General features: G+C 39.7%; 1 protein-coding gene across 1 annotated transcript; it reads left to right on the forward strand.

Annotated features, from left to right (window-relative positions):
* The first annotated feature begins 2,102 nt into the window (after nucleotides 1-2,102).
* Nucleotides 2,103-7,448, forward strand: LOC111234824 (G1/S-specific cyclin-D1-like). Its single transcript, XM_022763003.1, has 5 exons — nucleotides 2,103-2,650; nucleotides 4,740-4,955; nucleotides 5,385-5,544; nucleotides 6,203-6,351; nucleotides 6,450-7,448. Exons 1-5 carry the CDS (start codon nucleotides 2,453-2,455, stop codon nucleotides 6,606-6,608), a joined length of 882 nt encoding a protein of 293 aa, XP_022618724.1. The 5' UTR covers nucleotides 2,103-2,452; the 3' UTR covers nucleotides 6,609-7,448.
* The last annotated feature ends 6,555 nt before the right edge of the window (nucleotides 7,449-14,003 follow it).

The following is a 14,003-nucleotide window of genomic DNA, read 5'->3' on the forward strand; positions in this document are numbered from 1 at the left end:
TCTGCTCTCCTATGCCCCTCTCCAGGTTTTCTTGAGTTGCTACCTCTCCTTCAATAGTTTGAGGAGTTCACCCCCCAAAAGCCAATTTCTTACTTCTACTTATCATCACAAGCAAATATCTCTGGAAATGCATCCGAGTTTTGGAAAATAATGAAATTCTTGAAAAATCATTCCCCTGAATCTCTCCTTCCTAAAATCTGTATGAGGCTTTCAATTATCATTTCATCTCATTTCATGTTTAACACACAGTTCACAACCTTCACCTCCAGTGCTGGTTCTCTATCTGCAGCTTCTTCATCAAATATTTCCCACTCTGGCAATATATGTTCTTTCAAGTCAGTAAGCTGTGGTGAGGTTTAACTGGTCAGTTTAAACTCCAAGGACATAATCCACGCAGTAGTGTATGACTTTTCGCCTGGTCTTTATGAGAAATAGTCATTAAAAATGATCAATAATTATCAATATCGAGTGATGTGATAACATTTTTGGCTGTATCATCCAGCATAACATTTCTGCTTGTCTCACCTTTGATGGCACCATGGGGCCAGATAGAAGGCCATTAGCAGGAAGCTGGATAATACTTTGCCTCACTAATGAAGACATACATTAAAAAAAATACTTTGCACATTCTGTAATTTTATTTTGCAGAGATTCGGTAAATTCTTTAAACAACTGGTTGTAGTTGGTAGACTGCTGGAGGAAATCTGAGCACCTAGAGGAAACACAGAGACACAGAGAACATGCAAACCTCACACGGAGAGAGCTAGCCTGCAACCCAGGAGCCTGTTAGCAGAACGACATACAATATCCAGTTTATTATGTCCACCTACAAAGAAATGCAATGTAATACAATAGTCCTATAATGACTCCTATAACTTCATTAAGGTTCTAATGTTCAAATATATTCATTTATATATCCATTAAATGAAAGAAAATGAAAGTGCAGATCAACAGCAAAGGTGTCACCTGGCATTACTTCATCAGTGCTTGGATAACAGCATCCAAGTTGTCTTATTTGAAGATCACAAATGGCTCAGAGAGAGTGTACTGGAAGACTTGTGCCCTTCATCATTGACATATATAATCATAGCCTATGGGGTTTCTGCCATAACAATATAGTACAAATGAAGCCCCCACTTCCTCATGCAATAACATGCAATTGCTAAAATGATTTTAAAAAAAGAGATAATTTTTTTAACTTTAAATATTTATAATTGAATTGTATTTTGTAATCTGGATAACTTTCCTCCCAGATTAACACAGTGGCCTAATGTATAACTGATACCTGTTACATCAACAAACAGGGTTAGCCTGCAACATTACCGGTCTGATTGGTTTGTGTGAGGGTGGCCTGTAATGGAGTCTGATTCCCTGCGCCTTATTCATCAAAATATCATTAAGATCATTCCCCAAAGTTTTCCAATAATGACAAGATTGCCTCCTATCCCTAAACTGTGGGTGATCTCAAAATGATAAACCTGCTTATTCTTTTTTAAAGGAATGTATCTTCTGATCTCTCTCTCTCTCTCTCTCTCTCTCTCTCTCTCTCTCTCTCTCTGTGAGAGTGTGTATGTGTTCATAATCAAGTTAGCCATACCTGTCTCTATATCCGGAAATATACCACTTTCTGCTTTTAAAAGAAGAGCAAAACTGTGCTAATGTAATTAAGAGCAGATACAATTACAGTAAATAACAAAAGTTACTAACATATACCTTCATTCAGTCTAATTCTTCACTTCTTTATATCATGTTGACGTCATATTCCTCAACATATCTCATTGTTGCAGTGGTGCGATATCACCACAATACTAAGGTTACTAAAAGTGATATTACAGTGAATATTTTAACAAAACACAGAAACCATCTATGTGGCTGGATATCACTAGAGGTAAATATGGTGTTTTTCTAAATGACCTTTAGATGTAGGCGAGTGTTTAGGTGCAATCTTCACCAATTGACGGATGGCGAACCGGTTTTGTTCTTTTATTTTGAAATGTTTGACCGGATAAGTTGTCATCTCACGCTGACTCTGACTTGACACGGTCCGCTTATAAAATGCGCAGCAGCTGCAGCAGCAGGAGGGGGACGAAGGTAAACTGGCGTCAGTCATAGAGCCGCTGCTCCGCTTTGTACTGCAAGTCCTTGTTAAACAATAGAAAGAAAGTTGTAACTCGACGGAACATGAATAAAGAAACACGGTGATACAGCGGAGACAAACAGGGACTGACATAATTTACTACAGTTTCATCACTGTTTTGACCGGCTACTGAAGGTGGTTTTCTCCCACAAATAAAAGTTGGATAACAGTTTTGTCCACAAAATGTGGAGCGGCCAATAGTTTGTTGTTGTTAGCTAAGTCAGACTAAGTCAGAGCTCGCTGTAAGGTTTGTCACCACAGTGTTACGACGGAAAGAGCTGGAGGAGACACAGTGCTACGGGCAGGTTAAGGTAAATGGAACCGCAGTTGTTGTGCTGTGAGGGGGACAGGCCTGCCAGGGCCTACCGGGACTCCAACCTGTTGACTGACCGGGTCTTGCGTGCGCTCTTGCGGGCAGAAGACAAGTATCTCCCCGCTTCGAACTACTTCAAATGCGTCCAGAGAGAAATAGCTCCGTACATGAGGAGGATAGTGGCGACCTGGGTGCTGGAGGTGAGTTAACGCCAATGCATAGCTTTACGTGTTTTACAAAGACAATCATGTTCACAAAACTGGTGTTTCAAGTTGTTAACATGTATTCAACCAAGTTATCTTCTTGTTACAAGAAGGTTTTGTGTTTACTGAGTCACTGGAAACTAGCTGGTGAATTCGGCATTTAAATTACAATATGTGCAAAGTTTGCTATCAAGTCTCAACTTCAGAAACATTAAGACTGCTCACTAGCACTCACCCAGCAGCACACCCTTGGAAGCTGCAAGGGGGGTAAGAGGTGTATGCAGTTTGTTCAAAATGAAAAAGTGAATGAAACCTATGCCGAACTGAAGTTCTGGTCTTGAAAACTCAGTAGTTTAGTTGTGTAGTTAAGTCTTACACAGTCTAACAGATAAACAATTAACATTTTTGAGTTTTCGGTGTTTTTGCAACTGGGAATTCTGCTCTTAATGGATTAACGCACAGGAATTTTGATCATTACATAACATTAACCACTGACACAGTACTGATCCATAATGTATGTATTATAACTATGTTCAGTCTAATGAAAAGGGAAACTATCTGTAAAAATGATGATTTTTAAAGCTGTTTACTAAGTGATAAGTAGCAGAGATCTTCGACAAACGCGAATCTTCGCCGCCTTTATTTATAATTTAATATTTCCATTCACCCACATGTCTGTTTAACTTTAACCGCGTAAAAAGACGTCAAATTCACAGAGAAAGACTTAAATAGCTTATAGTTAAACAACTTACGATTATTTTAAAATACTTTTTGAAAATGTCGCGAGCTGCCTGACCACGCGCTGTCTTTGTGTTGGAGGCGCGTGAGGTTTTACCTCTGATAAAGCTCCGTGTCCATTTAGACCAACAGTTTATCACAGTCACAGAAAAACCTTCTGTACAGGAGTGTATTTTATTGTAATTAATGCTTTGTCTTCTTTTTGATTTTTTGATTTATTTTTTATTTTACATTTAATGGCAGAACCAGGGGGGCAGTTGCACAAACACCTTAAGTTAAGATTTTCCTTAAAGTCTGAGTTAAGATTTCCTTAAAATAAAAATGGTTGCACAAAACACCCTTAAGTCTTCTTCTACTTAAAGTTTCCTTAAAATGTTCACTGAAGTATTTAAAGTCCATGTCCTTATCTTGGTTTTATACTAAAAGAATCACTTTGTCAGTTAAGCTGCTGCAGAAGACCTTAGCAACCAAAGTAAGGAAAAAACTAAAGGTTCCTCTGACTCTATCTTAACTGCAACATGATTGAGTTTATGGTGATGATTGAAGAACATGAACACATCCCAGGAGGAGTGGACAAACCCAATGGACACCGTTTAAAGTTGAGGAATTGATTTTTTACATCACAGATTTGATTGTCAGTCAGTTTATAATTTATCCAACTGCATGTCTAATGAAAAGGTGTTTTGTGCATCTGACCCCAGAGCTTCTTCACTCATTGATGTTTTATATGTTGCTCCATTCAACTGAAAGTTAATTTTTTTTTTTTTTTACTGGATTTGTATCAAACTGTCGAGTTTGTCACCTCACCTGGTTTTCTGAACTGGTCATTTTGTGAAATAAAATTTTATAAATAGATGTAGTTGTAAAATGTATTATTTCTTGTAAGAGGCATCTGCTGGTGGTGTGATGGTGTGGGGAATGTTCTCTTCTTAATACCATCAATCATGGTCCGAATGTCTCAGTCTGAGTATTGTTGCTCACTATTTTCATCCCTTCATGGTCACAGTTCACCATCTTCTAATGGCTCCTTCCAGCAGGATAATGCTCCATGTCACAAACTGCTTTCATGAACATGACAGTGAGTTCAGTGAACTTCAGTCCCCCCCCCCCCCCCCCCCCCAGTTCCAGACCTGAATCCCAGTAGAACACCTTCGGTGATAGAAAAGGAGATTGGCAGTATGACTGTGTAGCTGACAAATCTGCAGAAACATTTTGATGCATGATGTCAACATGGAGCAGAGTCTCAGAGGAAAGTTTCAACATCTTGTGGATCCAAGACGAACTGAGGAACTGCCTGGTGAATAAACAGTATTTAATGGCAGTGTTGTTGTCTGTTTTGTCTGTGCAGGTGTGTGAGGAACAGAAGTGTGAGGAGGAGGTTTTCCCTCTGGCTATGAACTACATGGACCGCTTCCTGTCTGTGGAACCCACCAAGAAGAACCACCTGCAGTTACTGGGAGCTGCCTGTATGTTCCTGGCCTCCAAACTGAAGGAAACAATCCCGCTCACTGCTGAGAAACTCTGCATCTACACAGACAACTCCATCACACCTACTCAACTGCTGGTAGGTCATCAGATTAGGACCTATGGTCATTGAGGCTACACTTATCTTGGGTCTTAAGTATGACACATCTGTTTGTCTGAGTGGTATGGATTTTGTGGTCCCTAGAGGCTGACTCCTCTAAGAGTTTGGTAATCTCCTGACCATGTCTTGATCCTCTACCACAAGGGTAAAAACAGCCACGACTAAGTATCTCAAAAAATGGCTCCGTTCTCATGAAGTTCACAGTAGACATTCTTGGACTTCAGAGGGGTATTCAAAATGGTTTTGATGACCTATGACTTTTCCTCCAGTGCCACCCGAGACCCAGAAATTCCCACGAGTAAACAGAAAAGATCCACCACCATCTTTTTTTAATCCCTGCATCTGTCTGCTTGGATCAAACTTGAACCTGTCCCGTCTGTCCCTCTCTCTGACCTCATCCACTCACAGCAAATGGAGCTGCTGGTTTTGAACAAGCTGAAGTGGGACCTGGCCTCAGTGACCCCTCTGGACTTCATTGACCACTTCCTGTTTGAGCTGCCAGTCAGGACGGACAGCAGGCTCATACTCAGGAAGCACGCTCAGACCTTTGTGGCTCTGTGTGCCACAGGTATGTGTGGGACTACATTCTTATTTAAAAGGGGTGAACTTTCTCTGGGGCACATCCTTATAGCAGTGTGACAGATTCATAAAAACATCACATATGAGAAAAGGTGAAATAATTTGATATGTAATGGTTTTTGAATAAAGCATCAATAATAGTCAGTTTTTCGACACAATTTTAACTCAGAGGAGTGCAGCAGTGACACGATCTGATGACCAGCTATACTAACTGCAGTGGCCCATGTTAATAGAAAAAGGCAGTAATAGGAGGAGGCAGTGAAACCCCTTATGTGACAAAACATCTGAAAAATCAGCTAAAAACATAAAAGAAGTAAAAACTTGTCAAATGCTGATTTTTGTCTGGTCTCTGTTTCCTCCTTGCAGGGTACACTATTGTCAGCCCACTGTATTGGCCCAGAAAAGTACTTGGCCATCAATATTTCTCTTGATTATCTATCAATCGAACACTTACAACAGCTGCTGCTGCTACTGTTCAACCCCATAGTAACACTTGAGTGAGGGCACCAGTTGAGGGAACTTTCAGCTCCTGAATCCTCACCTAATGAAACATCTTTGATTGTTGAGGTTTGAATTCTGAATGTTTTTGTCATCAGTTGTCTAAACGCTGCCATATGAACATGAGGTTCTGTTCTGATGCTCTGCAGATGTTAAATTCATAGCCAGCCCTCCATCCATGGTGGCAGCCGGCAGCATGGTGGCAGCAGTGGAGGGCTTACAGATGAAAATGGTGGGCAATGCCATGATGTCACAGAAGCTGACAGAGAAGCTGGCACAGACCATCAGGAGTGACCCGGTACGTACATCAGTCCATAACATCATCAGTCCACATTCACACTAACTGAACTAAACCATCTGTGACCTCACACTAACTTGAACTGTCGCTGTCTGTAGGACTGTCTCAGGGCGTGTCAGGAACAAATCGAGTCACTGCTGGAAACCAGTCTCAGACATGCACAACAGCAACACTCAGTTACCATGGAAACTAAGAACATCGGTGAGGGGCAGGACCTCTCAACTACGCCCACAGATGTCCGCGACATAAACATCTGACTGAGAAGAGAAGAGAAGCAGGTTGAACTGATGAAGTGGGTGGTCAACACAGAAACACACATGGCTGTGTTTTACATGGTGCAGAGTGTGTGTGTAACGGGACTTGTGTATGAAGACCAGCTGGGACCAGACAGAGATGCTAATACAGTCACATCCAGGATAGCAATAGCCTGAAGACTGGAAGTAGCTCACACTGAAGGACTGGTTGAAAGAGTAACATGTGTTCAGTGCAGCTTTTTACCTTGGGGTAACACTTTCTTTCCACTAGGCCCTGGTCACATAAGCAAGGTGCAACCAGTTCACCAAGGACCAGAAGCCTTGTCTGAACCTCTGCCTGCTCCCAGATTGAAAGACAGGAACTGGTGGGTGCGTTTCGATGCTACAGACCCACATTTCTCCAGTGTTAAATAATTAGACATAAGAATGCTCCAAAGAGCTGACTCAGGAGTAAACAAGTTCTTTACTAAAGGTGAATAATGTGAGATGTATCAAGAGAGACCCACTCCTACTCACAGTGAAGCGTCGGAGCTGGAAATAGTTGCTTAAAACTACCTTATTCTGAATTACGTTTTGCCTTATATTACGTATTATTTATCATGAGCTATACTGAGCTGTACAGTCATTTTAAAACAGCTCTCAGAAGTGTGTGCTCAAGTAAGTAATAAAAAAATGTATTAAAAAAAATAACTTTTAGTCATAAATTTGAAGATTAGGAGTAAAAGTGAAGAAATGTACACTTGTTTCATTTTAAGCAGTTTGATTAATATGGTCCCTGGTCAGTAGGATACAGCGTTTTTCCTCTGAATAGTACTGGCTCAAGTCGACGTGACTACTGCTTTTCTGGTCTTCCATCCTGTGTGTGTGTGTGTGTGTGTGTGTGTGTGTGTGTGTGTGTGTGTGTGTGTGTGTGTGTGTGTGTGTGTGTGTGTGTGTGTGTGTGTGTGTGGCTGAGGTTCAGAATGAGCTGAGGTGAAACAAAACACTGTTGGTCAGAGAATTGTCACTACTGTGTAATCGCTGTGCGAGATGGATGTTCTGAACAAACCCTCCATCTGTAGTCAGTCACTGTAGCCTGATCACCAGACATTTGTCTTCCAGAGCCTAAAGCTCCTTTTTATATAGTTTACAATATGTTGAAAAATGGCGTTCACATAAAATCTTGTGTAACTCTGTGTAAAGATGAGCTTCCTGAATTGGGCTGATAAACTATAGTGTTTGTAAACATCATAAGATCCAACAGGACAGACTGAATGGTGTTATGTTGTGATGTAGTACACAGCTGACACCACTAGAGGGAAGTGCAGTAGTCATTTCATTCTCAGTCTCTAGATTGTCATGGAGATGAGACATATCACATTTCCTTACAGTAACATGGATGAGAGTTAAAATGATTTTAATGTTAGACTGTAAAATAAACTTGATTTCTCTCCACCTGAAGCAGAAGTAGAAAAAGACATTGTGGGTGGAGCTGTCTCTGGTTATTGTCCTGTGTCACTGAATAATGTTATTAAAAGCTTCTGTAACTTGATGTATAACGAGTAGCTTCAGTCCAACAGCACAAAAAGAGGCTCGACCCTGTTCTCCAGGTACTAATGATGAAATCAGACAGCAGACAGCAGGACTTTATTTTACTTCTGATATTTATTGTTTCATTTCGGTCGACTTGTGCAGGAACTTTACAACTTAAAGTTGTACAAAAGAGTTGATCTGGCTTCAGCTGCTCTGTCAACATTACTGGTTCTTCTTGAACAGAGAAGCCACAACTAAACTGTTGTATCTATGAACTGTTTTTATAGTTTTTTTTTTTTTTTTAAGGGTATTTCCCACGACATAAGCTTGTATCAGGTGAAGCCCTATGTTGGTGCTTTTTGTCTGATGACAGATTGTAAAGATGAATTAAAGGACAACTGAAAAAACACCTGTTGTGATGTTTACTTTAACATATCTGGTCTATGTTTCCAGTTTCTAATCTATACTAGTAGCTCAGTGGTCACATTGGACTTAAGTTCAACCAATGAAAAATGATTCTGATGGTAATAAATCTTGATCAGAACAATCACAAACTGATCAATGTGTGAGAGAAGTGTTGCAGTTTGCATACTGGTGCTAAACATGGTGGAGAAACAGAATAATGACTTCAACATTCCCAAATGCAGCACAGTGCTCCTTTCTGACTACTTTTCCTTGATCTCAGTGGAAAATGTCATGAGGTCAAAGATGTGAAGGAGAATTCATGAAGACTTAGGAAAAGAAACTGACTGCAGTTAGAGTAGGATTTTTTTAAAAACTATTTATGGACCATAAATCGTCCTTTCACCACAAAAACAAAGCAAACAGGACTGTAGTGTTTAGATACAATGACATGAAAGACAAATACAAACAGAAAGTTGAGCCATTAAAATAATAATTAAATAGAAATAAGGAACTGAGCAAGAGACTAGAATAAGTTTGTAGTTTCCTGTCATAGGCACTTTTGACATTTCTAAACATTTAAGTAGAGAAAATTCATTTTGAATGCTTTACAAAATGGAGGGGATTTAGTGAAACAAAATTATGTATGTAGTATTTAGCTATGATGAAGATTTTGTTAACAATAGATTCAATCTGCTTGTTCTTCATGACTCCTCACTGGATTTAAAGAGAATGAATCTATATTTATGAATTTGGGCTTCAGTCGATCAGACAAGGATTTCCATCAGTTCTGGATCGTCTCACAAACACAAAACAGCTGCTGCAACTATATAACTGTACTATGAAACTATAATGGTGCATTGGTGCACATTAAATGCCACTGCAGAAAGGAACTGTGGGATGGCATTTCTCCTTTCCTTTCATAAAGGAAGCTCCAGTGTTTCCTATGCTAAAGGAGATAAGATAGGAAGCACTGAAGCTCCTTTCCTCATCATGTAGAGACATGGAGCAGCTCTGATCATGGCTGCTGCTCAGATACTTCAGCTCACTTCACTCAGTTTGAACCTTCATAAGAAAGAAAGACTTTTCAAACACAGCCCTGAACTCGTCCCTGGTCCAGGCTTCAACAGAGGACAGTGGGAGGTGGATCGACTGTAGTTAGGATGACGGGTGTAATGTGAATGTACCTTAAGACCAGTTTCTGTATGAACAATAGCCTCAGCCTGAAGAATATTTCAGTTTATACTGTGCTGCTGCAGACAGAGTGTGGTGCCTCAGGGATGTTAAGACTCTGCTGATTCAGTCTAAATACGCCACAATGCAGCAGATGATCAATGATGAACAATGATCTTAAACAGCAGTTGAAATGCAAGAAACTAAAATTCCATTTTATTGTTTTATGGTTACAAATGATCAGATGTACTGATATCAAACTGTGACACGATTTCTACCACTTTTAAAACTGATTAAAAATCAAGTGAAAATGTTGATCATGAGCTGTCTGTGATATGACTTTAAAGCTTCATCTGCAGCCTCAGCTGTCACTGTTGAAAAATGCTTACCAGGTGTGAACAGCTCCTCCATCCCTGCCATGTTATTGTAGGTCATCATCATGATTTTAGTCAGCATTAATTAGTTCCATGGGTGCTCAGCTCCGAGGCATCTCTTAATATTCCTCATACTTCTTAGTGCCACGGGTGCTCAGCTCCGAGGCACTCCTCTACAGCTAGAATAGGCATCTATTAATATTCCTTCGGGCTTATTATTATTCTTCCGCCAAATTTTGGCGCGTAACTCGTCCCGCAGCTCTGAGAAAACCCCGGTAATGTATACATCAAAACGTGCGTCTTGATCCCGAAAGAGGTGCTATGACTTTTGGTGTTAAAATTCCAATTTTTCCCAAAGGTATTCCCAAAATACTGGGAATAAATAATGCATTAGGAATGCATTGGAATTTTCTTTAGAAACCCACAAAATTTCACCTTTTTTCTACAAAATTTCACCTTTTTTCTGAGTCACCCAGCTCTCTCATACCTGCGCGTAGAAATGTGATTCAAACTATAAAACGGAGGGAAACTTCTGCTCTCTCCAAAACACAACAACTGTTTTTACATAACATGTAAACTTTTCAAACTATGAGCACTCAAAGGAGGAGTGCAAATCACTTTTTCTTCAAAGTTAGAGTGACAGCGTCAGTTGGCTAGAGTGCGTGAAGCAGTAAAAAATAACCTTTATTTTTATTTTTAACTCGAGCTCACGGCCAAACCATAAAAAGGAGACAAATAATTCTTTCTGAAAATGTAGACATAGTTGTTGGGATTCATAAAATGTAACTTTGACAGGCAGGGTCTGCACAAAATTTAAACGGGGGTGCCGAGTCCGGCAGCAATACCTGTCTCACTCTCATTGACACCTAATGTAATCGTCTTTTTTTTTCAAAAGAATCTCACTCTGTCTTCGCACTGAGCTTACTCACTCATTTTAAGGAATATCTGAATAAAATAGAGACTGTAAGAAACTTCTGGCTTCAGTGTCTGTCACGGTGTTTTCGGTTTTTGAAAAGAAGTAACGGTTTTCTCATAATTTGCAATTGTTTTAAGCCATGTAGAAGCCAAATTCTGGGCAGATTTTCACATTGCCATGGCAACGGCAGCTCCTGACCTGTGTGCGTGTGTGCGTGCCTAGCAACCAGATAACCAACTCTCCAAGCTCCGCTAGCTTTACATTAGCCGCATGTTAGGTCTTAAATTACATTTAGTTAGGTCTTAAATATGTAAGTCCATTTACTGCTTCCTTTGTTGCTTTTCTTTTTGTTTTGTTAAATGAGTGAATGAAGTTGTGACGGTCTCTGCTGAGACAGAGGAGAGGAGAAGCTACTAGCCCTCTCTCGCTGTCACTTCTAGTCGCGTTGCTCTCCTCCCCAGTAATGTTAAATTTAGCACAGAAAAAAACATAATAGTGGTAATTTAAATAGCGGTTCATGGGATTTATTAACCCTCAGGGGTCCCTCTGTCCTTTTTTGGACATTTTCTTCACTTTTCTTTTTTGATTTGCTGATCATTTTGGCTGTGTTACAGCTGAAGGTATGGATTTCTGCAAGAAAGTGTCTTTTTTGACATATTTTTAAAATCAGTTTATCTCCTTCTTCCTGTGACATCCTCTCAGGCGCCATCAGACTGGACAGGAAGTGTCTGTCTGTGTCATCTTCAGGTCTCTGCAGATGTTGGATGGGTTCTAATTTGTCCTGAAGACTCTCCAGTGTTGTCTTGGCTGGTTGCTTCAGGTCTTTGTGGAGCTGAAAGGTGAACTATCACTCCAGTCTCAGGTCCCCTGGACTCTGGATCAGGTTTTCTTAAAGGACCTCTCTGTTCATTTCTGACCAGTCTCCCTGTCCCTGCTGCTGAGAAGAGAGGCTCAGAGCCTCCTCTCTTCTGATTGGCTCACCGACCTGTTGTAACTAGAGCTCCAGGGAGAAGGAAATGTGAAACTACATTTAGAGGGTTTTTGGTTCTTAAAACCACAACTATAGCTTTTTGTGGATCAACACTTCAAATGAAACACAGCAGAAGAAGAAAATATGGAGCTTTTAACCACTGAGAAAAGAAAAGCTTGGTAGTAGTTGAATGTATAACAGCCAGCAGGTGGCTGTGTTACCTCAGAGCTGTCAAACTGGTCAGAGAAGAGAAAATCCTCCTCAGGCAGACCAGAATAAAAGGTGTATGAGACTGGTTTAAAATAAAACATGAGGTCACCAGAGGTCACATCCAATTATCAGATACTGAAATCACCAAAAAGAAAGCAATTACAAGACATTATTATAATAAAGTGAAATAATATAACAGACAAACAAAGGCAATCATATCACACATTCCCATCAGCAGCTACAAGAAGAGTGTTGTGCTCATTCTGTCTCTGATATCAGGACCCTGTTTCAGTCTTTGGAACTCACCGGGACTTTGCTCCTTATCTTCAAATAAAAAGGGGAATAAAGTTTATTTTTCATTTTAAATGATGAAGAAGTGAGAACTGAGATTCAATTTGAGAAATATGATGTGTTGGACTTTTATTGTGAAGTTGAAGTAGAGTAACATCCTATGGATGAATAAGAGAGACATGGTGTGTGTGGTGACTTGTGAAATGACTGTCTGCAGTCATTTCTTAAGATGTTTATAAACCACATGTACTCTTACACCATGACGGCTGGAAATGAGCTAAACAAACTTATCAGCTATCTGAGTTCAGCCATAGCAGAACCATGGAGACAGGTGTAGATAGCAATGTGGGTCTAAGTGAGTATGTTGTTAAGGTCGGAGGATGTTTATTGTCATAGTCACAATAATAAACACATGGTTAAGATTATAGTTAAATGAGTGTGAAATGAACAGCAGTCTCCTGTTCTAAAGTCCAATGTTTTATCAATCATTCCTCACTGGACTCCCCCCCTCACTCCTGTAACAAGCACTACTGAAAAGACTAATGCTGTCTTAACATGACCGCTATGTCACTTCACAATAAAATGTACAGTGGGAAACTGTTTGCATTTTCTTAGAACAGTCTCCATATATTTCAGGAAAACATACAAAACAAAACATGCCATAAAGAAAGTGTTTTTCCAGAGATTTCATGTAATTGAATTTAATGAACTTTAATAACCTCTTAAATCCCACTGTCCTACTGCAGAGTCAAAGTACAAACTCAAAGTCCAGTCTGTAGATCAAAAAACTCAAACTGCTGTTTCCAAGGTCAAGAATGAACTATTTTTTTGTTTCTGTAATTAATTAAATTGATAAGATAAAATAGTTTTAAAAAAGTTTGAAAAAGTTTTATATCAATTAAAAAAAAATAAAAACAAAACAAGAAATTTAGACATTTTTTTCAAATGGGGGCCATTTGAAAAAACTTCTTGGTCTTCTCTTGTTTTAAGTTGAAATCATCTTATTTAAAAGATTCCACATCAATTCAAATTTTTATGGCTGTTTCCAATGATGAGGATAAGCATACATGAGATGTATATTTATATTTATATTTATATTTATTTACAGTGTCTATCAGGAAAAGAGGAACTTTGTGGTTCCACCCTGTAACAGGAAATGAGGTGTAGGTACCAAACATACCGTCCTCCTGTTCATGTGTGCAGCAGCTCATTATGACCCACAGACAGGTGTTACTGTCAGGTGACCTCTGTATAATGACAAGAGCAAAGGTGAAGTCAGGTGACGTGGTACAAAGAGCAACATGTCAGGATGAGGTTGGGGTGGACGGGTGATGACCGATAGCAATGTTTGTTACCTGTTTGAAAAACATTGTAGTCCTCTGTAATCCTCTGAATTAAGGGACTACCACCCTATGTGGTCATGTCAGTTGAAGGACTTATCCCATCCACCACAATTGGACTATAGGTGTGATTGAGATCCATGAACAGTGACCTGGCAGGTGGTACAGTATCCAACCTGACATAACTGACTTTCTGCACCTATTGCTGAG

The sequence above is a fragment of the Seriola dumerili genome, unplaced genomic scaffold (genome assembly GCF_002260705.1).
Source record: "Seriola dumerili isolate Sdu_G_001 unplaced genomic scaffold, Sdu_1.0 BDQW01000465.1, whole genome shotgun sequence".
Classification (NCBI taxonomy): domain Eukaryota; kingdom Metazoa; phylum Chordata; class Actinopteri; order Carangiformes; family Carangidae; genus Seriola; species Seriola dumerili.

Excerpts from the sequence above, each read along its gene's own strand:
- LOC111234824 (XM_022763003.1), top strand. The coding sequence starts at position 2,453 with ATGGAACCGCAGTTGTTGTGCTGTGAGGGGGACAGGCCTGCCAGGGCC. Across the intron at positions 2,651-4,739 it reads TGGCGACCTGGGTGCTGGAG|GTGTGTGAGGAACAGAAGTG; the intron begins GTGAGTTAACGC and ends TTGTCTGTGCAG. Across the intron at positions 5,545-6,202 it reads TGTGGCTCTGTGTGCCACAG|ATGTTAAATTCATAGCCAGC; the intron begins GTATGTGTGGGA and ends GATGCTCTGCAG.